The sequence below is a fragment of the Homalodisca vitripennis genome, chromosome 6, assembly GCF_021130785.1.
Source record: "Homalodisca vitripennis isolate AUS2020 chromosome 6, UT_GWSS_2.1, whole genome shotgun sequence".
NCBI lineage: Eukaryota > Metazoa > Arthropoda > Insecta > Hemiptera > Cicadellidae > Homalodisca > Homalodisca vitripennis.
Window position 1 is genome coordinate 59,441,672 of NC_060212.1, and position 25,569 is coordinate 59,467,240.

At 31.8% G+C, this 25,569-nt stretch overlaps 1 protein-coding gene across 1 annotated transcript in view; it reads right to left on the bottom strand.

Moving 5' to 3' along the window:
• LOC124364350 (neuromodulin-like) overlaps positions 1 to 25,569 on the bottom strand; it is a 55,888-nt gene that overhangs the window by 5,840 nt on the left and 24,479 nt on the right. Inside the window, exons 2-3 of the mRNA XM_046819738.1 lie at positions 25,339 to 25,409; positions 12,739 to 12,894 (exon numbers count right to left, since the gene is read on the bottom strand). Coding sequence (XP_046675694.1) covers positions 12,739 to 12,894; positions 25,339 to 25,399 — 217 coding nt within the window. The 5' untranslated portion in view covers positions 25,400 to 25,409. The remainder of the gene's footprint in view (positions 1 to 12,738; positions 12,895 to 25,338; positions 25,410 to 25,569) is intronic.

Here is a 25,569-nt window from a genome sequence, read left to right on the forward strand (position 1 = left end):
AATTTCTACAAAACTCACATAGAAAATCATTAGATATTTCATAAAATTAAACATGCACATGGGTATAAATGGAGTTGTGACCCCTAGAACAAGTACGTTTAGTTTTTTGAATCTCCTATGTCCTAAAAAGAATAACTTATTCAAAGTATATTTTTCAAGAAGATCAACCAAACACAGGGATTGAAATGAGATCGCATCCTTAGAAGAACTACTCTTTTGTTTATACAAATCTACAATGTCCTAGAAAAATGATATTTGACACACGTGTGTTTTATGCCATCAACAGGAAAATAAAGGATTTGTCATGAAGATCAAGAGGGGTTGAAAAAGGCTTGTAACCCCTAGAGGTATATGTGTGGTTTTACAATTTCCCTATATCCTAGAACAATGAAAATTGCCACATAAGTTTCTTATGCTCTCAACAAACAAAGAGAATTATATGAGAATCAAACACCCATAGGGGTTAAAATACGGTTGCAAATTAAAAAAAAAACATCTAGTTGTGATTGAAAGATATATATATATATATACTACTTTAATAAACTACCAGTACTCAAAATACCTAACACCGGAAGTAGAATATAATGGCCGAAAGTATGCGCCTTGTGACCGAAATATATATTATGTAATCAAATGTATATATATATTTTCTTAATTGGGCAACCATTGCAAAGGCACCTTCCATACCGGAAGTGGACTCCATCGACCAGAAGTTCCTACCTTTGACCAAAGGATCTGCATCTCATATCATTTACTGCTACTATGGCTTGTGTGTTATATAATTTATCCGAAAAAGAAATGCTTCTTCTCACGCTAAAGCTAATACAATAGCCATTGGAAATTTTCTTTACCTCTTGAACCTCTTAGCTATGAACAATTAAATAATAAGTACCACAAAGATGTTTTCTTCAGATTCAAAATTATTATAGAAGTCCATGATACTAGATCATGTATTGTGTTTCACAAAGATTTCTACGAACTTAGCATTCTCTGTACTATAGCCTTCCACATTTAAAATTTCATTGCCATTTTTGGACCTATTCATTGAACTATTACGGAAATTTGCAGAGAAATTTGTATATTTCATTGGTACTCATACAACTATTTCACTCTCCGACTTCAGAGCTTCAATACATTGCTCTTTAAACTTACGTTGTATTATTCTGAAATTGATCAGGAGACTGTTATATCTTCCAGTGGCAATCAGTAGTTTTCTGGAGTATGCATTATCCATTATAAAGGCTATGCCTATGACGTATCAGTTATGCAGTAGAAAATCGCCTGCAATTCTTATGAAAGAAATAAATAGAAATAGAAGGGAACCATAAGAAGGATTTGTACCTAAATTTTAACAGTAATGTCTATTACTTTGGCCATTAACTGTGATCAAATTGGTACCACCACACAAAAACAGGTTTTATGATCATTAGATAGTTTAAATATAGCTATTTAACTTACGGGGATTAGATCATGTAGATTTCACAATCGTCATTCACAAACTACGACATGTACAATCATGATTTCAGTATTAAGTATAGTACAGAACTAAGTAACATAATATAACATTTAAATGCATACTAGTCCAATGTAAGCTTGTTTTTCTATGACTATGACCAATACTTTTAAACTTTAGATACATTAAAAAAATTAATTAAATCTATAATTCATTATATATTTAAATGGGGTCGTGTTCTTATACTGAACATTTAAATATATTTCTTTAAATGTAAATCAGTGTGACAATCCTTCATATAAGGTATTTACTAAAGAATAATTAAAATACCAATAATTAAATATTTTACCACTGGAAACTAAACAATTATAATAATTTTGTGCTTTTTTGAAAGCAATAGCAAGCAAAAGCTATTCCCTTCATAAATAGTGGCGTTAAATAATCACTAAATATTTATTAAAAAAACTAAACCTAGATTAAAAGTTTGTATTTATTTTCGATATTCAATGGCGTCAGTCGTGGTTGCCATAAGTTACTAGCGGGCAGCAGCCATAAAACAGCTCGCGAGTGGAACAGAGACATTAGCTGTGGCTAAACTACAATTAGGGAGAGATTTAGCACCGTCAGAGCTATGCCAACCTGGAATGCAACTTTAACAAATCATGACCAATTAATTGTTTCATTTGGCATTGGACTCCAGCAACTGTGCAGAGTGATATTATTCCACTCGGCTCGACTACAGTTTAGTTTTAAAACATTTATGATTACAAATAAATAAAAATGTCTAAATAAATACTATAGTTCCCGATGTTTACGTTTCTCCAAAATATAAACATACTAAGCATGATTCTACGCACTGTTTGCAATATTACGCAATAATATATTACTACTATCAAACTTTGCATTAAAATGTTGAATTTTTTTGCTGTTTATAGGTGGAATTTTTATCTTTAATTTGTTTAAAAGAAAACAACTATCCCACAGTTTAAGCTTTACCATAATGAAGCATTAAAATGTGAATGTTACAAAATTAATACATTTAACACTTGTGAATACTTCAAAGTAAAATATTCTAATGGGCATTTTACTTTTAGATGTGTGGTTTATTTATAGCAATAAATTTCCATTTACATGCAATTTTACAATAAAGACAATATATATATATTGTCTTTATTGTAAAATATCTATATATATATATATATATTATATATAGATATATTTATATAAAGATTGCAAATGTCCCAAATCCTTTAATTCTTTCAAATCTTTCATCGTCAATAACAATCTTTAAACAAAACAAAAAAACAAAAACATCACGGTCTAGTGTTAATCATATGTTAATAGTTATTTATTGTAAGAAGATGTTGACATTGCCCTTCCTTTTTAAAGCAATATTACATAGGCTTTAAAACAATCTAGTAAGAACAACAAAACAACAATGTATAAATATTTAAAATTTTCAACAACATATGTATACTTAATTTAAACAGTAAATACTTCATAGATTATTAAAGAGACAACAGAAAGTAACAGATAGTATAACAAGACTTAAAGAGTTACTTAGATCTATATAATATGTAATAATAATAGTAGTCTATTAACTCAGTTTTCCAGACATGCATAATTATGTAACTAAAATGAATTTTTACAACATATGAAAATGTTTTAAACTTAATCTTAATTTGATACATTAGAAGTATGTAATTTTTTTTCAAAATTGAATAAAGAATACCGGTTCAGTTAATTACCATTTTCAGTTTTTAGTATAAATCCTGAATATACTGCAATAAATCCTGAATAATATACGCAAGAAAAAAAATTAAGAAAGACTTAAATTTTGTTACACTTTATTTATATGCTACATAAAACCTGTTTCGATGTATTGTACTTTTCTAAAAAAAACTAACGTCAATTTAAGAAAAAAAGAGTTATCGGTGTTAGCTTGCGATGATTTAAAAAAATCCAATTATGTATGGAGTGCTGTATGGAGCGGCAAAACATTAAAACGTTTGCAGTTGACCTTCTTTTAGAGTTACACTAAAACGAGTCAATTTCAGTATTGCTTGTAAGAGAAAAAACATTCAGACAATGTTTAATGCTTTTAACTAAATGTGTTTCGTTATCGTCATGTGAATTCGCAAAAATAAAACAAAGTAACAAGCAAATGGATTGTGATTTCATTTCCAACCTGTAAGTTTACTTCTAAACTACATCATAGCTTATATCATACAAATATAAATTTGTGTGAATGTATGTACATATATAGATATATACATTCTAAAATTTCGAACTTATATTATTTTACACAGTAATTGTTTTGACAAATAAGGACAAAGAATGCATGTTCATATGATTTTTAAATCATTTTTTAGTTCCAACAAAACACCCAGCATGTATAAAAGACATATTTTGTATAATTTATATAATACAATTTAGGAAAAGACCACACAACGTGTCGAGTAACAGGATTGGCAAAGGAAGCATGCAACATTTCAAGTCGTTAGCTGTATGTGTCACTATGCAGTTTGTTCCAATACCACGGACGTACTTAGTTTGTTTTAAAATTTAGTTATTCTGTGATTTCCCACTGCCATTATGATTCAAATTCAAACTAATGTAAACATTTTCATCCTCAGTCAAACCCCATGTATAGATATGGAGAATCATTAATCTCGATGTGACCTCTCTAGTAATGAAACTTCTTGCAAAAGATTTTTTTAGTTTATACATGCTAGACAGACGGACATTCCGCGATCCTGTAATAACGACCTCAAAACCGAGTGCATGAAGGTTAAAAATGCACGAACTAAAATACCATAGGGATCTAAAGGGTTGGTCAGATATCAGTTTCCAGATTTCTAAGGTAATCAGATCCAGGATATTCAGAGAGAAGACATGGTAGTAAGTTCAAAGCTTCTTGAGTCTCATCTGCGTAATCTTTATGAGAGTAGCTACAGTATTAATAATACTTATACTACTTATATTAGTCCAATAATACTTTTATTTTTTCAAAATCAAATATTTCGTCATCATGACTAATTACTAAAAAGGTTTGTTATTCTTTGGGACATGATTCAATGATTCCGCGAGTTTCTGGAAGTTTGTAAATTTGTGAATACACTTTCAACTTCAAGAATTACAAGCCTATATATTTCAGTGAACAACAAGAATTTGTACTTCTCTACAGAGTCATGGAATATCTGATAAATTATAAACGTTTTTCCTGCAAATAATGTAAAATTTAGACGATTCCCTAGAGGGATTCTCAGGAGAGGGATACTGGCCTTGTGGGTTGCACATCTTCCGTCACAAACCACACTAAATCACAAACCAGCATCCCTCTCCGGCCAATAGTTAGTTCTGTTCAGATTCCTGAATTATGCATGTTCAAACACTCTGGTATGATTTTTTTACTGCATTTTAAGTTATAAGCTGGCTTATTTATCCTTTTGGGAAAGAATCAGGTTGCAGATCTCCAAATGCAGAGTTACTGATTTCTTGTATCACTGTTTGGAAACAAACCTAGTGTTTTATTTTGTCAACCCTTCTGTTGTCAATAAAGTTAAGCATTTCCTTAAATGCTTACTTTGAAATTAATACGTGGTAAGGGGTTAAAAATGGCCATAAATTAATTTATTACAGTTATCTGCATATTATGGAATCAAATTAAACTTTATATTTCTAGTGTGATAGTGCATGCACAGTTCAATAATTGAACTAACAATGAAAATTCTAAATACTGTTTTGGTATTAAAATGAAAATCTAAAAGAGATATTTCTTTGTACAAGGCGAAGCTGAGGTCGACAAAGAACTAATTTTTAATACATTTAACTGTATATTAAAGCCTATACTCTAACTATAATCGATTATTTACGATACGTGCATAACTGTTATATTAATTCATATTGAAAATTAATATTTTCACAGAACTTTCTTATGTAGTGGGAATAAAACGCCATTGAACCTACGGCCCCTTTCCCTAACCCGGTCACAGAACCAATCTGAACTCTAAACTTCCCGTTATGAGCCTTTAAATTATAAATAGTAGGTTATTGAGTTCTTCAACGCAGAATAATGATGAGTTCATAACCCCGGCGGCCTCCCGATCCTCGGACATGTTGAGCCTTCAACTCCGGCGGTCCCGTTCCTCAAAATAGATCCATGTTGGGCCTACGATCTGACGGCAACACGTCCCTTGCCGCATAGGCGTGTTATGGACTCAACAATCCATAAGTTGGTACATAGACATGTTGCGCCCTTGACTTAATAGATAAAGTAGTTCTAAAATATAATTTGTACTCATTGTCTCCATCCAATAGAACCCACTTTGACTCCGAGAACTACTCGCCGGAGGATTGCCATTCCTCAGCACCCCACAGCTGTTTAACCGAGAAGAGAAGGCAACGCATGCGGTCACTCTTCACTGACTTCCTGATGCCAAGCTTCGTCATCTGTATGAGATTTATACCATACGCCATTCTACATGCCTTGCTTTGCGGGAGAATTTTTACTATTCCGTTACTGCAGGTTATCCACTGTGAATCCTTATTGACAGTATTGGTTTTGATTCACCTGACTTGAACCTTCATTGTTATTCCTAAGTTCCTCCACTATACTCATTATTTTCACGGTGTTGCATATAATTATTACGAATCCTAGTCTACCTAACTCAGCATATTCCTATTGTGACCTAATAATAATTATAAACACTAAACTTGACTTAACTCTTTCATTTAAAAGTAACCTAGAAACACGTTTATAAGATTATAATTTAAAACGATACCAAGCAAAGCAAAGGGAAAGGAAAAGGGGTAATACAAAAGCCGAGAGAAAGCTGCAGTAAGGGGATTATAGCGCCTTCTCGCCACGCATCCCCCCACCCCACCCACCTACATTAGGATGCGGTACCTGGCCTCGCTCTTACTTCGGACTCGGAAAGGGAAGTAAAAGTCATCAAACCCTACATTGACGTCAATGCAAACTTCCTAAGTTTTATACCGGGCATAAATTGTTTTACAACCTTTAAGTCTATTTCTGTACTATCTGTAACATTTAAAATCTTGTTATAAACTTAAATTTATAAGAAAGAGAATTGCTTTTTCTCTATCCAGTTACCAAATTAAACTAAAATGTTATTTTAACTGGATCTATTTTGTAACTCTGTTACAATAGGTTGTCTTAGTATAACAGCTCAATTGATATATTGTTTTACAATACTTGGAGTGTGGACAAGTTAATCAAAGCAGTCAGGAACATAAGGTGTAATTTAGACAAGGTATAAGTAATGACTATCCGTATGAAAAAATATGTGACCTAAAGACAGATTGAAGGCTGTGGCTTGTAAATGTTAATTAATTTTTCTAAGTTCAAGCAAAGCGATAGGTATAATGATTACGATACATTTAATATGGAACGTTACGATACGGCTGAATTAAAGTCCGATTTCGGCATAAGTATAGTGATATACGTTACAAAAATTGGCATACCTCAGCCATAAAGACAAATTTTCGTGAGATCCATTTTTAAGTACTTATTTTCGTATCATGATAATACCAAGCCAAGGATTTCTTATAAATATTATTAATATAGATATAATTCATCCCGGACACAGTATCTTTATTATACATCGGTCCGTTATACTAAATTATTATCGGACCACCAGGCTAAGATTATTTATTAGTGTACAATCTCCTGTACTACGGTATAAAGAGATTATTATTTAGATACCTAAATACTGTGAGAGAACCAATATGAGTATTCTGTTACGATGGCACAACCATAAATGAAAATAAACATGCGTATGTAATTGAAAACAGCAGTTAGAGTTTCATACCATGATTATTTTTGTTTATAATGGAACGAAAATATTCTTTTAAATTCATTACCACAGACATCAAGTGTGTACGGCGCCGACTGTTACTCCTTTTCAGGTACTACTTAATTGCAATCGCATAGTTATTCTCAAACCTTTTCAGTATTCAGGATCACACGTTTTTTGTTTTAAATTATTTTTAGCTGCTATGGGCTAGAGCATAATAAGTACAATTAATGTTAATTGGTACACTCCCAGAATAAATGGATGATAACACACGTACAGTATTCACTGCATGCACTAAAATGAACTGTATGCATTCTTTTTATATTTTAATCTTCAAAATTGCTGTCACTAAAGCTGTATGAAATAACATTTTACAAAGCTAAGAAATGTATTTTAAAAATATGGTATTATTGAATATTTCATTTGTAATTATTTGAATAATCAGGCTCTTTTGCTTGCGCAAAATCGGCACACGAGTAAGGTAATGATTAGTCACTATGTGGTTTAAAGATAGCAGCATAGATTGCACAATTCTTAAGGTATAGATTTCGCAATGTGTACCATCAAAGGTCAAAGCCATCATCCCAATGATTTCCTTGGTTTGTGGTGGCAACGCAAGCTGCACTTTGTCAAACGTACACTACCAGAATAAATTAACGTACACCGTACGGGGGGGTGTATCGATATTCAATACACGACATTTTATAATTCCCGAGATATGTTCTGTATTTACTGCGGCCAAAGCTATTAACCGAATGAAGCTATCTTAAAGTACTCAGAGACGAAGATAATAAACCTCTTTTACTATCCACTGTAAACATCAAATCCTGAGGTATATTCGACGTTGTGGTTGAGTAAGGGCTTAGCTTAATTGAGCGCATAACAGTGGTTGTGCGATTGGCCCTATGACAGTTCAAGTGGCATTGTTTAAAAGACTAAATAATTGTATTCTTTACGTTCTAGCCCCAGGCAACCTGTAAAATAAAATCGTAATCGACGTGTTGATGGCTCTTTTACATATATAAAATGTAGACTGCTAACCTTCTCTCGCCAGGTAAAGATTCGGTTGATATAAAATCGTCGTTGGGGTTCAGACGCTTTTGGTCCAAATTTCAATTAAATTCAATTGAAATATTGTCTGAATAACACTAAGTTAGTGTTAAACTATCCATATCAGTATTATGTTACTACGAAAAATGTGAAACGTAAAAGTATTACATTCGTACGGAAAGAACGGGTATTGATGGTAGTAGGATATCGGACACTTTCCATCACGTGCTACAATAATACACTGCGTTTTCTTAGGATTTTATCTATCATCTTCCACTTGTTCATTGTTTTAACATATAATGGTGGCAAATGTCATAATTTCATTAATAACAAACAAACATTTAGCAAAGAATAATAAGAAGGGGTTATGTGGAGTTTTTCCCAAAAAATTAAAGAAATAATACAATACGTTAAGGGACAACTCAACTAATAATGCCCCTGCAGTTGTGGTTGTGATAGTGTTTAATCTTTCGAGCTCTAATCGTTATTCCCTAATCAGCTGAGATGTAACTTATCAGCATGTCGACGCGTTGAAATCGCCACTTCTCACGTCAAGGTAATCACCTCGATGAGAATCGACTGTTTTTATGTCGCTAGAATTTTTCTTTGAGTTACATTCCAGAGAGTAATGCAACATAATTCGAAGTTTTACCTAGACGTAACGTGTACTACAACTTTTTGTTTAATATTTGTATCATTCCAAACTAAATCCATTCAAAAGCTATCTAACTTTTGAAAGTATAGGAGGATAGTGTGAACGACAGGTTAAAATCTATACGACTAACCCTTAGACTCAAACCAAACTATTCTGCTTGAAACTATCAAAATTACAGTACTAAATTACCAGAAGTAGTACAAGTTATTTCAATCTATTATTGTAAATTAAGTGTTCATTTTTAGGTCATCCTGACAGTATAGTTCATGTAATTATTGCCGTAACGGAATTCCTACAATACTAAATGTGGCAAGGAATATATATTCTTGCTTTGAATAAACAGTTATATTTTACCTCTGTATGGGTTTATCGGGAAGCTCCTCTCAGTGCTTTCTCGCATCGTTTGTGTAGTCTCAGACCACACCCTAGCCCATTACTCAAATATGACCACCAGCTCTTCCTTCCCCTTGTATACTTATAATTTTTATGAGGGGGAGGTTTCGTAAGTTAACATAAACTACAATATTTAAGCTTCCTGTAACGTTTACGTAGGCTTCGTGATCATTTCAAGGTTCTCACCCAGTATAAGAAGTGGTGTACTATAACATTATTCTCTCACCATTTTATTGTTAATTCTTGTACACCAACCAAGTCCAGAAATCTCCTCTTACATCTTTCGTCCCTATATTGAGAAAGATTTTTTTCAAGCTGATTATACCTTCCAGTTGAACCTACAATGCGTATAGAAAAACTGATGTGTCACTTAAATATGGCAGCCCTATGAATTTCCAGAGTGGCATTTCGCTAACCGCAAATGTTCAGATATTGGGGTGAAGGGTATATCGAAGGGTCTAGTCTACTGCGGGAGATGACTGTTGGAGTTGGTGAAGTTCCGTAAGAGTCAATACAGTTGCTAGCTTAGACATAGTCTTTGATTATGAACCTTTCTGATACATAATCAAGGAAATACACTCCGGAAGCAGCGCAATACTTCTTTTGTGCAATCCCTAAGGTTCTTTTCTTATGAGAAAAAAAATTATATTGAGGCTTAGTATAATATTGGTGACCATTGATTACTTATTCATTCGTAATTACTAAAGTAATTGTAGTACTGGCTCTCTTTCTCATGCTCTCAGCCTCACATTTCACATTGTATAGTACTCTTTGCCTTGAAATAACCGTCAGGAAATTGAGAACTATCCCGTTATCCGTTCATTGGTTACCTCGAAACAGAGTTGTAAAGTGTTATTTCTAGTTAGTTGGGGGGAGGCTGAGAGGGTAAAGGAATGAGTAAAATTTTAAGCAAACTGTTCAATTATTCACAATATCGTTTAGAAAATCTCAGCACTGACAGAATTTAATTTTCCTTTAAAATTTAAATAAAATTGCAATTGCAGTATTCTGAAGAATTACGCAAGACATGTGTTAAAGTACCTAGAAATCAATATACATAAAACTGGACAGAAAACCCTTTGTATTTTTAAACGTTTAACTGCAAAAACTAAAACTTCTTCATAAGGGTAGATCTGTAGAAAAATGTATTTATAAATCACTTAGAATTGAAAAAAAAAACATTATTCAGTTACCTTTATAGCTTAAGTGTGCTATATTTCAGATGTCTGAGTAACATTTGTTTGATCACTGTTTTTATCAATGCAATACACTAAGTGTTTATTATAACTAAATCAGAGTAAAAAAGTTTCCAAAATACTTTTATTTAAGAACTATTTAAATCCATCCGTCAATAAATTCAAACTGATTTTATCGTACTTGGTTTCAATGGAATTTATCATAAGCTAGGGATCTGATTGTTCATTGGCGATTGATCTTCAACTAATCAGGCTTTTGCACTAATGAGAGAGAACGTGTGGTATAAGGAGATTAAACAACCAAAGCGATGTACAAAGCCGGCTCTATCCTTCTTGACTTTCACTATTAGCCTGATTACGTTCTTACTATATTAGGTGGTTAACCACACTGCTGTTCAGTAGCTAATACCCTTCTAAGTTGATTAACCAACTGATTAATATTCTATGAATGTTTACCCTTCATCCTTTTGAATTATGAAGAACTCAACATGTTTTGGTATACTTTATAACACATAAAATAAATTGTTCATGTTTGTTATATCATATAGACGAAATTATTAAATTCCATTTAAAAACTCTAAATAATGATCCAATGTTTTTGGTCTTTGTATAGGGAAAGGGTATTAACTGGGAACGCACGGATGAAGCCTGATAAGTCAGAGTGATTAGGTTCATGAAGCCTACTTGGGTCACTATGACGGGTTTATGCCACCCAACCATTTGCTATATTCAAAATGTTTTTATAAAACAGTAAAACCTGTATATCCAGAGCATCTCATATTATTTTGTAAATTTTAAATTCAAATAAAGTATATTACAGTTTTAAAATTAATGCAATTATTTTTAATTTAAATTTAACAATACAAAAAAGGAATTTATTCAATTTGTTCAGTTAACGTCTAAAGAAGATTATGTGGAAAGCACGTTTACATTTTGCTCGTTTATAGTAACTACGTAAAATTCCTTATAACGTATTGTTACCTATTAGAGCAATATTTTGCATACAAGGTACTAATATACTACACTACGTGTTGCGTAAAAGGAATCGCAGGAAGTTTAGGAATATAGTTTACAGATACTCTATTCAATAATTTCTACTACTATATTACCGGCATAAAATAAACATCTCTCAATAAAATTCAACAAAAGTGTATTATTACTAGTGCAGACTTCAATGGTGAATGTAAATAACTTCATTGATATAGCTGAACTTTAACTTTTATGAATGATAATTATCATTTCCATTTGAGTCTTGTTCCTTTACACAGGCTCCTAGAACAAACAGTCCCTATTGCCTTACAGTAGCTAACAATATTCTTTCCCAATATGATATATTTGTTCCTTTCAAAAGTGTTAGAGTAAATAATTGATGATTATGTTATTACTTACTCCACATTATAGGGTCATCTTTATGTTAGAATAATTAAAGGGGTTTGAAATAAAATTAAAATTAATTTTCAAAAAAGGGTTTTAGTTCATCAATAATTTATCTAAATTGATGATGTTCTTGACATTATTTTCAAAAATTACAACCCGGTATATCCAGAGCTCAATCAGGTGGAGATTGTTACATGTGTAACCATGGGTTGATCTTTTATAAGTAGAGCTAATAGTATTATAGTGCTGGGTAGTTGTAGTTAGACACTTTGGGGCATTTAGTAATATGCACTATTCTCCTTTTTGACTGTAAAGGATGTCATAGACCTTTCTAATTGGTGACTTTGAGAGAGACATAGTGTTTTTTTTTAAATACTAATATTCTTCTTTGCTGTAGGCCAGTAGTCCTTTGCCTATCTTAGTTATTATTTTGAAAGCTGGAATGGATTATATAGAACTCCTTACAGATTGCTGGATGGGTAATTTTTTAGTTGGGAATGTAGATGATATTTGTTTTATTACATTGCCTTGATCATCTACACCAATCCGACCTTTTTATCAAAACATTTCCAGATGGGTTCAATACCACAAAAGCGAGAAATTAGTTTCCTATCCTTTATTGGCACGATACCCCATGCTTCACAGTGCTTGAACCTTGTATTCTAGTAATCTATTATCCAGATTTATTGAAATCATATATTCACCAGAACGATAATTTATTACCCTAATGAACGAAATTTTAAGCTACTTTTTAATTTGGATTCCAAATTAAGTAAGTCTTAAAGACGGCCGTACCTTTGTCATCCGCGCTGAACTCCGCCTCGAAGTCCTGCACCTCAGTGTCGGCATCGGTCTGGTCGTTCTTCATCTCTCTCCGCGTCTTATGACCCCGGAACACTGCTTGGATCTTAGTCGCAGCTTTCTGAGCCTCCGGATCGTTTGGATCGATATCTGCAAATTAACAGAAACGCATTTGTAAAATTACATAATGAAAATAGTGATATCAATAATTAAAGTATTCATTCATTTATGCACATTGTATTTTTACACGTTACATACCAATACACATATAAATCGTGTATTTACTGAAGTAGACCAAATGTAATTATTATTCAGTAGACAAACACAGAAGTCATTGTTGACAGGATTTTTCTAGAAGATCCTAAGATTTCCAAGCGGACCCATTGGGTGTTTTTAAGGTTTACGTTATAAATTTAACTTTTAAAGTCAAAATAGGATATGTAAATCTTGCTTGTGCAATAAGCATTGCTTCACATTTTTTAAAGTGAAACCTAAAGGAGTTATACTACTTAATTTAGAAAAACTAAAGAAATACATAGGTTTTTAAATTAAATATTATATGAACAATGAAACAAGATTTTTTCTACCTGGAAATTGACATTCTTGATAAAAAATAGTAGCAGTTTTAAGTTATTGCATGTTTATTTCATACAAAATTAATATTTTAAAAGTGATTTATGAAAGATATCTTCCATATATGAATTAAAAATATAAAGAAGTGAGAATTACCAATCAGAAAATGAAGCTAGTTGTCGATCCAATCCTTGAAATAACTTTATAAGGGGTTGGACCGTTAACGATCCCTTGATAAATATACGGTCAGGATAAATTTTTGTAATATTAGTCACAACAATTTAAGATTTAAGTTCCGTTTCTTGTATAAAATGTAAAACAGTGCTAGATGAGTCAGCAAGTAGCTACAAGCATTAAAATATAGGCAGTTTTTGCTACTAGTTCCAAATAAAACAACTCCAAATAAAAAAACATTTACTATCTGTAGTGAATATAATAGTTTCAGTAAGAGAAATTTTTTTCTTTAACTAAATAGTTTAAGAAAACTAAATATTGTTATAACAGTTACTAGTCATTTAATTTCTTATAAACAATATGATGTCTTTTCATGTAAATATTCATATCTTTGTCTTCAACAGTTTTTATTTGGCCCTGGATATAAGAGGAATATATTCTGCTACAGATGCAGCCACGACGTGCAAATTGCTCCAGGTGTAAAATGCTTCAAAATTATATTATTTCATTACAGTTTTCTATTTTTTCTCTAAACGCGACTCGCCTGTTATTCCATACGTCCCTCATTTGTGAGAATTAGGTAATTTGAAATCGTTGTGGATAAAATTCTTGTAAAAGTTTGCAATAAATGGTTTTGATCTTAATTGAACTTCATTAATGAGGCAGTAGATTTATTTCATAATCACTGTTTAATTTTTTTATTTTTTCTCTAAAAGCGACTCGCCTGTTATTCCATACGTCCCTCATTTGTGAGAATTAGGTAATTTGAAATCGTTGTGGATAAAATTCTTGTAAAAGTTTGCAATAAATGGTTTTGATCTTAATTGAACTTCATTAATGAGGCAGTAGATTTATTTCATAATCACTGTTTAACTAAAGAATTGAGTTGATACTAATGTAAGTGTAAGTGATAATAAGAGTATCATGAATTTTTAGATTCGAATGTTTTATCTCAGGTATCCGCTTGGAGGTATGTATGTGGAGAATTATTATTTGGATACAATAAAATCATTAGTTTATATGTAAAAATTTCAAAAGTGGTTATAAATACTATGAGTTTTATATTCTTAGTACTTACGCATAACACCCGCTGCCTTAACTATTATCTAAGTTTAATGGTTAACACCGCGTCAAAACATTTTTACACGAAGTATATTTATAACATCTGATGGTTCCACATTATTACTAGGAGGCTAAAATATTTTCAAAAATGTATTTTGAGATTTTCCTTCAAATCTATAGACTTGATGTGAACCCTAAAGCCAAACTGTTAATTTTACGACATTGTTGAATAAAAATAATATTTTCTTTATTTTTTATAGAAAACATCACGAGGAGTGAATATAATTTAATAATACGATTATCAATGTTAAAGAATATGACAAATTAAATACGAGGAGGAATATATTGTTAACATATCTAACTTTATTTAAGCTATTCCTAAATCCTTGTTTCTTGAAATCTTTCTGTACATTTAATGTATCCATTATTTTACATACAGTTTGAAAATAATAATATTAAAGACAAAAATTTTTTTATAGCCATAAATTTGAACAAATCAACGATACAAATACAATAAAAAAACGTTTTTATTAATGTTAATATTGAACGTGTTATAATAAACGTATCTTCATACATTAAATTCAAACATAGATTCCTATGATACATATGTAAAATGTTGCGGCGTTGATTTTTAAAATATCCCAAACAAATCCATCATATAATGACAAATTATCTGCCAGAAATTTGTTCATAAAGACTACTTAAAGATAGTTCCTTCAAAAGGAACTCCGGTCTTCTGAAAAGTATTGTTTTTTGCTTCATTAAAAAGCAGTCTGAGATTCTTTCATAACAGTTTTAATAATATAAATATAAAACTTTTTCAAACTATGTTTTTTATTTGTGTGACTTTTTTATTCCCTTGTGTGACTCCACTGGAATTGCCTGTACTCTACAAACGAGAAGAAACATACAGAACGGATATGGGCATGTAAAGTTTAGTTGTAGCATTCAATTTGACTGAACAGTAAATATCCAACCTGACTTGGGAAAGCAATTATGGCATGAAATGTGCAATCAGCGGGTTCACGGACTAGCGCAGCAAGCGAGGCAGGGGAGATTGTAGCATGCTAGCCCGCCCTGTGCCCGGCACAAGTCACTTCGTAGACGGCCCACTTTAATATCGCGTGACAAGTTCCAGACCTTTTTATTTGTTGTTTCAGAGCCAGATTTATTCAAGTTGAAACACAGAAGAAAAGGCAATGCTTGTTTGAATATAGTAAGAGTTCAAAATTTCGAACTCGTTATGATAAAAAATAAACAAAATTCTTTATTCATAATCTTAGAGATCAGAATTGTGTTACAATACATTAGGATTTTAAATTTGTTTTAAAGTTGACAGATACATTTGATAAATAATTAGTTTCTATATATATATATATAACTTTAAATCTTTTAATTGGTAGGTTTTACAGGCAAGTAATTATTAACAGAAATTTTCTTCTTCACTCCTCCAGTATCTAGCAAGTAAAATGGCCGTTCTGTAAGCCATCGTGTCAAGGCTGACTTCAGTCCTTTTTACCTTGCAGTGCTTTTAGTTCTTCAGGAAGAAGGATAAACATTTTCCTGCCTGCGTACGATGGTTTCTTCTTAAAGAGTGCGGTATGGTGTGTTGGATGGTGGAAGTTTATGCATGGCGGGTATTGTATGAGTGAACGTCGTGGCCTCGTCCTAGTTGTTCTCTGTCTGCGTGGATGATGACTTCTCTGATATACAAGCCAATAATTGTTATCACACACTGGTGAGGGAATGCACTCCTGCAGCTCTCTCTTGGACCGAGGTTTGACATTATCCTGACTGTTGAAGATGGAGCTTATATTGGCTACAGTTAACTTATTACATTAACCATTTACATTTACATTAACTTATTACAGTTAACCAATTTTTAATACTTTTATTTTTGTGAGGCCTTTCGATAGCAAGGCTATCTTCATAAAATTAAATTTAATAAAATTAATTCTCACAAAAATAAAAGTATTAAATATTGGTTTTATGTGTTTAAATGTAATAAGTTAAATTATCCTGACTGCTTATTTTTGTAGTAGTAAGATTTTTCGTATACATAATTTAGTTTTCCATTAAACTGATCTTAACATAAGCATCCAGAGCTATTCTATTTCCACATAAAACATACTGTGAGAAAACTAAAGAAAAATTAAAGTAATGCAAATTGGTATACAGTATAAAATATAATTTTTTAAATAGTGTGATGGATAAAAACATTTAGTCAAACTATTGGTTCCATTCACGTTGCTATGAATATTGGACCTCCGAAATCAGTAGTCGAACTTATCTTCTACAGATAAAGTGAAGTAGATAGAACATAGTGGGTAACTCAATATTCGTAGCACGTGGAGTACTGTAACGTTATAGTTGAGTATTCGCTATAACGGGTCGAAATGTAATATAACTCCACTATCTATTGCATTATCTTTAAATGAGTTTGATACGAAACACTAGAAGGTACGATAACTGGGAAAGATAAGATAGCAGAACATCTGTCGATTCTCAAACTGAGGTGGAACTGGAAGCCGCTGATTTACGTGACTTAGTTGACTATCGGTTTCACTCAATGATCTAAAAAGTATATAACTTATAGTAAGTTTAAACTTTAGAATGAGTAAAGTAAACGACAAAACTAGATAATCTGTAAAGTCAAAAGAATATATTTATAGTAGTATCTATCATCATATTAGTCACATGTTATTACCTATGTAGGAATCATTCGGCAGAGATGAAAAATAACATGTCCAAAATGTAATTTTCTGGTTAGACTTTTAAACGTACCCAGGGGTGGGTCTAATGTGACGGATCACCCAAAATCTTAAATTTTTCAATTACTTTTTAGCAAACAATTATTATTATTAAAAGAATACAGTTTGTCTGACATGTGCTTCTCAGCATTGAAACGTATAAATAACTTTGTAAGGAACAAAATGAATTATTGGCTGCACTTGCCTACTTTATGTCCACTGCGAAAAAATAGCAGTCGTCTTCACCTGCCCCCCCAAATGTTTTCCTGGCTACGTTTTTGGTTAGGTGGTAAACCTGCCAAAATTTTAACGAATATGTATATTTGAATTATTAACCAACGTTGGTAAAGATCTTGTTATACTTTATATTTTTTGTTCTTTGGATAGCCAATGTTCAATTATTTTTGAAGTTGGTACACGTATAAAACATACTTTTGTAATAGATTTGTATTACATTTAACACGGTTGGATGTGAAACATAGAAACATCATCGATAACAGAGTAGTTACCAGTATGTACAAATTAGTGGCATAATTTAAGAGTATCTAAGTACCCGAGCTTTTGTTATTCCGTCCCAAGTAGTCTGTAACTAACAAGATAAGTATAATGTATGAAATATTATGAAATCTTAATGTTCGATAAAATAGATACAATGTTAATGTACAAGCAAGAGCGTATATTTTGTTAGTTACCTCTGTGGAGTTTTTAGATCTTAAAAACCATAGTCATCAGTAAATATTTCAAAAAATTGTCGAGAGATTTTAAGATCCTCAAATCCATATTATAACTAAATTAAGGAAAAACGTTGCAATAACAATAATTGTAAACTGTATGAGTTTAACTAGAGAAAACAAACCTTGCTGAAGAGGAAGAACACGAAAACAGCAAAGTATCCGAAGAGGGAATTGCGGATGTTTACCGAAACATTCATTCTACCACCCCTCTTAAGAATTCATGACATTTAAGAGTATCAACAACTTCACTCTTCCAGCACGGCACTCCAGCTTACAGACCGATACTACATCTTAGTTTCTACTCTCCGAGATAAACGTATCTCTAGTAAGGTATCCATAGCACAATTCGCTTGTAAATTTTTGTATAGTTATATTAACAAATATCAACAAAAACTAATATTGGTCAATAAACTGTAAGAATTTATCATTTACTACAAAAAGTTTAAAATAAATCCGTTTAAAAAAAACACAATTCGATAAAAATTGCTGTTTTTGATCATATTAAAATTTAGTACGATATTGCTATTTTATTACGTCGACTTTTCATTTCTTCACTAAAGAATACTTAAATAAATGTAATGATAATTTTTTAAATCGATTTAATGACACCCTACCTACTTTCCAGTATTTTTTAGTAAAAATACTCGTAGTCAAACTCCGTTATTATTTCTAAACAATGTAAAGAACGTAAATTAAAGAACTAATTTTTATTTTTATCAGATTTCAATAGTGAAGCTTTGTGTGGACTTAATATAAATATTTATAATGTATTATTATATGTTTTACTTACTTCCTTGGAAAAAATCATCATTTTTCCACCACGAAATAATTCTTTAGTACTAAATTAATGATAAATTTTATACTTTTTAAGTAACTATCAAAGTCCTTTGAGACAAAACAAGAAGTACCAACTAAGCTAATTATTTACTTACCTACGAAGAAACTTGTTGCAAGTTTAAGTAAATACTCGCATTTAGGACTAATAACTAGAGTATATAACATTCATTAAAGATTATATAAATTAATGTCAGGTATATAGTTTAATTTGCATATATTTATAAACACAAATATTATATTATTTTTAATGTTACTAAATACGAATATAAATATCGTAAACGGTATGTAATAATAAATCATAGCTGTTTCTTTTTAAAGTGATATTCACATACCTATAAATCATAGTTCATAATTATTATAAATGAAAATATTATTTTGAAACAAATTTATACTATAGACTTAAAGTTACAATTCAAAGAATTCAAGTAAGTTACTGTTTCTACTTACTTTTAACAGTCAAAAAGTTGTTTCTTGTTACCACTTAATAAAAATGATATATAAATGATAATAATCCTTAGACAGATTATTAAAATATTTGTTAGTGCAATACAACAATCTTTATGCACACTTCTTTTCTGTACGTGGTTAAGTTGAACGCCCACTTACTGTATGAGTTTAATAATTCTGTGAGTCTAAATTGGCATGTCAGAGTACTATTTCCCAGGAACTGTGTCCGTAAGTATTCTTTCCATTATACCGTAGTTAATAAGTTGAGAATGTATTGTAAATATTATAATTACGTATTTTATAGTAAATGTTAAAAGGTATTTAGTTCATACTTTTTTTCAATTATTAAAACGAGTAACAAAGTTGCACATGCTAATCATTCTGGCGAAGTAGTTTTTGCTTCATTTAAAAAATGTGTTGTTTGAATTTAATTAGTTCCTGAATTTTTTAGGCGGGTTAGTGGTCAATCAGTTTAACGCAGCATAATTTCGTGATGATTATTCATTATTAATTAATAGTTCTTACTTCGTGCTATTATTTGACTCGAAATTAAATGTTTCTAGGTCGCCAAGTTAAAGAGAAGTACTATTATGATTATTTTAAAACCGTCATAACAGAAGCGTTTGGGCCAAAGGGCTATATGTGTGTTAAAAGTTATGCCAGTAAAGTCATACATCGATATTCGTTTGAGACAAAATGTACATTATTATCCCATACAGATTGTTATATTAAATTACTACCATCAGCTACGATTTTTTTATGTACAGCCCTGTATACATCGATATATGTTTCTGTACGATGATTTTGAATGTTACATTTTTTGACTGTACTTAAAATTTAATCAAAAGATTATACTGCATTTTTGCGAGGCTTTGGAGAACAACTCCAATAATCATAAAATGAAACCTGATTATCTCTGCAGGTGTAACTCAATGACAATTCAAATTTTCCATAGGATTGAACTTTAGAGATACAATATCAGAACATGATTGATGTCCTTAAAATCATGAATAACAATAATTATTTTAAGAGGCACTCTGAATAAACTAATCAGAATTTCACGTGTTTTAATTTTAAACTCATTTTTTCGGTCGATGTTAACAATATTGATCCTAGTTTCTTTATTTATTTAATTGCATAGATATTTGGTATTAGCTCTGGAAGTATAAAGAATAGATCAATAACTTTATGATATTATTTCATTGTACTTAACATTTTTAGACATTAAACTATAGCACTGAAGCTTTTGTGTTACTCAAGCTGCACTGGTGTCAAATTGTTTTGTTTGTCCGTGAAAAAATTTTACATTTTCAGAAGGCTAAAAGTACTTTGTGTTTCTGATATATTGAAATCATATATTTTAATTGCAGATTCATTCTATAATTCGATTACAACCACAACAATTAAATTTATGTATTTATTTGGTGTTATTGGTTATATATAAACCGAATTTCCCCAGTATATTACACACCCTATTTTCCATAGAATTACCTTTTTAGCTCTAAATCTCTAAAACTACAATTTTTGTAGGTCTAGCAATACGTACCGGATCTTGTAATAAAGGTTTTACTTTTATGAAGAATACTCAGGGTGGCGTAGTATAAGCTTGGATTACACAAAGGTACAAGCTCTCTGCTTCTTTTGAATATTAGAAACTATAAATCTATTCTGAGAGCTTTTCTGTCAGGGCTGAATGAAAAACCTCAGCGTCAAGGCTTTTACATGGTAACTTTTTTTTTTTCCTCCGAAATCTTAACTGTGGTACTTTGTTAAGTTTATATTCTTAGTTTTTTGTGGGCATGTAAACACAATCGATGGGGAAAGGATTTAAATAGGAAAGAAACGGAAACATAAAAAGAGTTCCCTTTCCCAAGATGAAAACTCGTTTAAACTCCCCAGAACTCCCTTGATATATTTGGACAGATACACCGACACGATTAAAGCCTCTGCAAACTTATAATGGACGACCTTTCCAACTACTACCGGTTTATAGGTAGCTCATATAAATCACTTAGTGATGCCCACTACAAATCATCACTTGTCAACAGTGAGCTCTAAACTCATAAAAAATTCTATACTCTGAAATCACCAGTTGTCCGCCAAACAATCGTGTACGATGATAAGACGAGGCTATCGTCCTTAAATTATGACTTTTGAGATAGAGCAATACTTAAGGATGATTTTGATTGACTGTGTTTGCAAGGGTAAATTTAACTTACAGGTTGCCACGTAATCGAATTTTCCACGGAAATCAAGCTTACGATATCCTGTTTCTGTTGAAAACTAGTCTGTGCCACAGTCAAGCCCCGTATTTGATATAAAGCCGTGGCCCACTGTATGTTCTTTTCTAACTGTAGCACAAAGGTGTAACTTTCCCATCATGCGGTTAAACTAGGTTCAGTCTGTGTTTTGTGTTTCCCTAATCAATAGTCGGTCAGCGAAGTTACCATTGCAATGTAACAATATGGTTATAACAGACACCGGAACTGTAAGTCTTAACTGAAGGACACTGACATTATTCAAATTGTTAGTTTTGGAATCTTCCCTAGCTTTATTATTTCCATATTATATTTGAGGTATTAGCAAGAGAATTGCGCATTTTAGTCGGTTATCTAACAACAGCTAACTAGTAGACCTTGGTATCTTCGAAAATCTAGCCACTGAGATTTTCAGATTTCTTATCGTTTCTAAGGCTATATAATTAAGTAATTTTAGACCAATGTGTCTCTTGTAGTAAACTGGTACTATACTCAGCTTTTATACTAACCAAATCACTTAAATTGTACACTATATTAATTTCCAAGGCTTCTCCATTACTGATTATTTTGAAACCCAATCTATTGTGCTTTAATAAATATACGTTATGAAATTACCATAACAACACTGTTTTGTCAGGTTACTGCACACTTATAGCATTGCTAAGCAATATGACGATCTTTTTATTGGAGATTCTTCAAGCTGATAGAGTTACTTCACAGTACATCTGTATGCTGATGCCTCGCAGTTACATTTTTCTTATGACCCTGCCTTCATGCGGATAGACATTTTTCAGATGACCTCCAACCTAGATAACACCTTGCAGATCCCTTGCAAATAGCCTGAAGTTTAATGCACGTTTCTAAATTTACGCCGTATAACCTGGTAAAGAACACTCAGTGGTGGTGGAATAAGTATCGTGTTAGAGCTTTACCGTCACTGAAGAAGTCACCCACATCTCTCAGCGTGCTTTCGGGAGGCTGGAAATTCTGTACAGGCAGACAATCTGCTTCCAGAAACGGCAAAGTTTCAACTCATATATACACTAATACTTCGTCTTTTACTACTGATTTCCAATCTATGGTAACAGAATCTGAAAATAAAACAAAGAGCGAATCCGAAAATTCAGAATTTTAGTATCCACTTTGTCCTGAACTTATGTATTATTTTCACATTTATACCATTAGAGATGCCGCTGAATCTTGCCTACGATGTTTTTTTCAATGAGCCCAACACCATTGGCAGAGGAACCTTTAGTGAGATCATCTCTCAATGTAGGAGCCGTCTAGGGAGGCTGTTGCAAGTTACAGAAGTGAGATTGAAACTTGGGAGGAGAAGCTTTTATGGTCTTAAGCTGTACAACGACCTCCCCTTAGAAGTGCAAAATTACGGGTGCAGGGCATCTTAAGACAAAATATTAGGTAAGATTAATTTAAATAAGGCAATTTATGGTGACTCTACTAAAAGATTTAAAGGGGTTTAATACATTATAAGTGAGGGTTTTTCTTATCTATTATTATTATCATTATTATCATTAAGATTATGAAAGTCGTTTTTGTAAATAAATGCATTTTTACTCATTTATTTATTGCTACTGCACTTTGTATTTGGATTTATTTCCCTACATAACATCTGAGATGAAAGATGTTGCTTACTTTCATTTGATTTAGTTGTCACATAAACTATAACGAAGCACATTTCTTCACACTTCTCGGTATTTATTACGTGGGTAATCTAACTATATTCCAATTTAATTTCTATATTAAATGAGTACTATTGTACTAAATGCAATTTAGTCAACAAATGGCCCCTCTATTGTATTGAGACATACATTATTGAGATTAGAAATATCCAAACACTATAATAGATAACTTTTATGCAAGATCCGTTTTAGCCGTAACATTCGCGGACTATCATCTTGCCGTACGGTGGCTTTTTGATATTGTTTGGCAGACCCAGAAACATAGACCTACGTCAGTGTTAACTCACAAATTTCCATATTCGTAAACGATTACCTAAACAAAGACAAACTTTAATTAGTCATATTCAAATTATAAAACCTGAGAAAACTTCAAATACATTCATTATATACAAACAGAAAACACTTCCTTGGTTATTAATTATATGAATCCATCATAGAGATACTTGAGATATTCAATAAAAATTGAACTACTAAAGTGTACGTGGTATAATAAAGTTAATTTCTAATCTTCATTTGCCATAAAGTGTATGAAAATACGAAACAGTACTAAACAAGCTATCGCAATAATATGACTATTATGATGAACACCATATAGTTAGTGTACCATTAAAAAAAGATCTTTTCTTATACAACTCAACAATTTTACTGCCATTAAGAATATACATTATATAAAAAAATCATGATTGATATTAGAATTTCGACATTTATTCCACAATGTCACACTCACATATATTTTGCACTCTTACATGATACGATGGTCTCCCAATTTTATAAAATGCCTTTGACTCTAAAAGTCTTATGAAAATAGTCTTTAGCAACTTGAGCATTGTTTTATTTAAATTAAAACTGGAAACGTGTTGATAAAGTGGAGGATAAGATGGTGTGAAGTTGACACCTGCGTGTGAACGTAAGTATTTATATGCCACCGTTCTGTGTTTCCCATTATCTTTAGCTGTCATTGTCTCTTGTCTTATACGCGTACACCTCTTGTTTAGGGGACTTTTAGATCAAGAGAATGAAGCTGTCTCCAAAATTTATAGACCCGGCAGACTCAACATCTTGCAAGCTGGTCGAAAAGATTCTTTAATACTGTTGTTAGCAATTACCGAAATCGCTTCTTTTTTTTAAGGTTGAAAACTCACCAAAATTGATCGACACAACACTGTATCTTACAGTCCATATTCCATTGTGCTTAAGGTGGACATCTTCAGTAGCCTATAAACATACACACAAACTGAATAAAAATGCTATAAAGGAACCAAAAACAGGACATTTATTCAAACGTTTTTTTATTTATTCTCACCTGATGTATATCGAGGCAATATCAGATATTATTTTGATTACTAAAATAAATTATAATGGAAACTGTCAATATTAAAATGAACTGTGTATGTGGTGTAAAACACAAAATAAATGGAAGCGTTTTACTATTAAAATCTCATTGAATATTTTTACATTGAACATTGAGCTTTAACTATCGCCTAAACAGACACAATTCGAAGCACAGTTTGATGCAGTACAGATGGAAATGGAAGCAAGTCTAACAAAATTATAAGCCATGAGTAAAGTTACAATAAATAAAAATTAAAGATGAAGCATGCACACACAGAAATAACAGATGGTTGAAGTGAAGAGACGGACACGAAGAATAAGACCGCAAGAGAAGTGAATGGATTGAAGAGACAAGATTTCAAGAGTGTAAGATAGAGAGCGATGGAGAGAAGGGACAAGGACAATCAATACAGTACCTGGGCGCGAAGCTAGAAGGCAGCATGCAGCATTCATTGGGGGAGAAGAGGAAATATGGCAAGACAACGTGTATAAAGTTCATTAGCAAAGCATTTGTACTGAATAATACTCCAGAGTAAAAAAATTATTGATCCCGTTAGAAAATGAAGAAGTTAAACGCTGTATCTAAATTACTTTTTGTATTTGTTCAGTGTACAATAATATTCCAAAATTTGGAAAGCTACTGATGCCGAATTCGTGGATTCAAATGGAGTATTATTTGTATGCCAGAGCGTTCATAAAAAAACAAATTCGTAAGGGTCATAATTACCCTCATCTGCGCCGAATCCGCGCCAAATCCAATTCTTCAGAGTTCGAAAATTCCACTCCATAATTCCTCACCTTAACAAAAATGTGAGTGTTATCATTTTATTTCAAAAAGTTAGTATTAATACCTTCAGAGAAATGGTATTAAGATAATTACAGTTCTTCAGTTTCGGGATGATGTCCTTGAATTATTTTGTATCTAATAAGGAATAATCACACTCACTATATACAACTT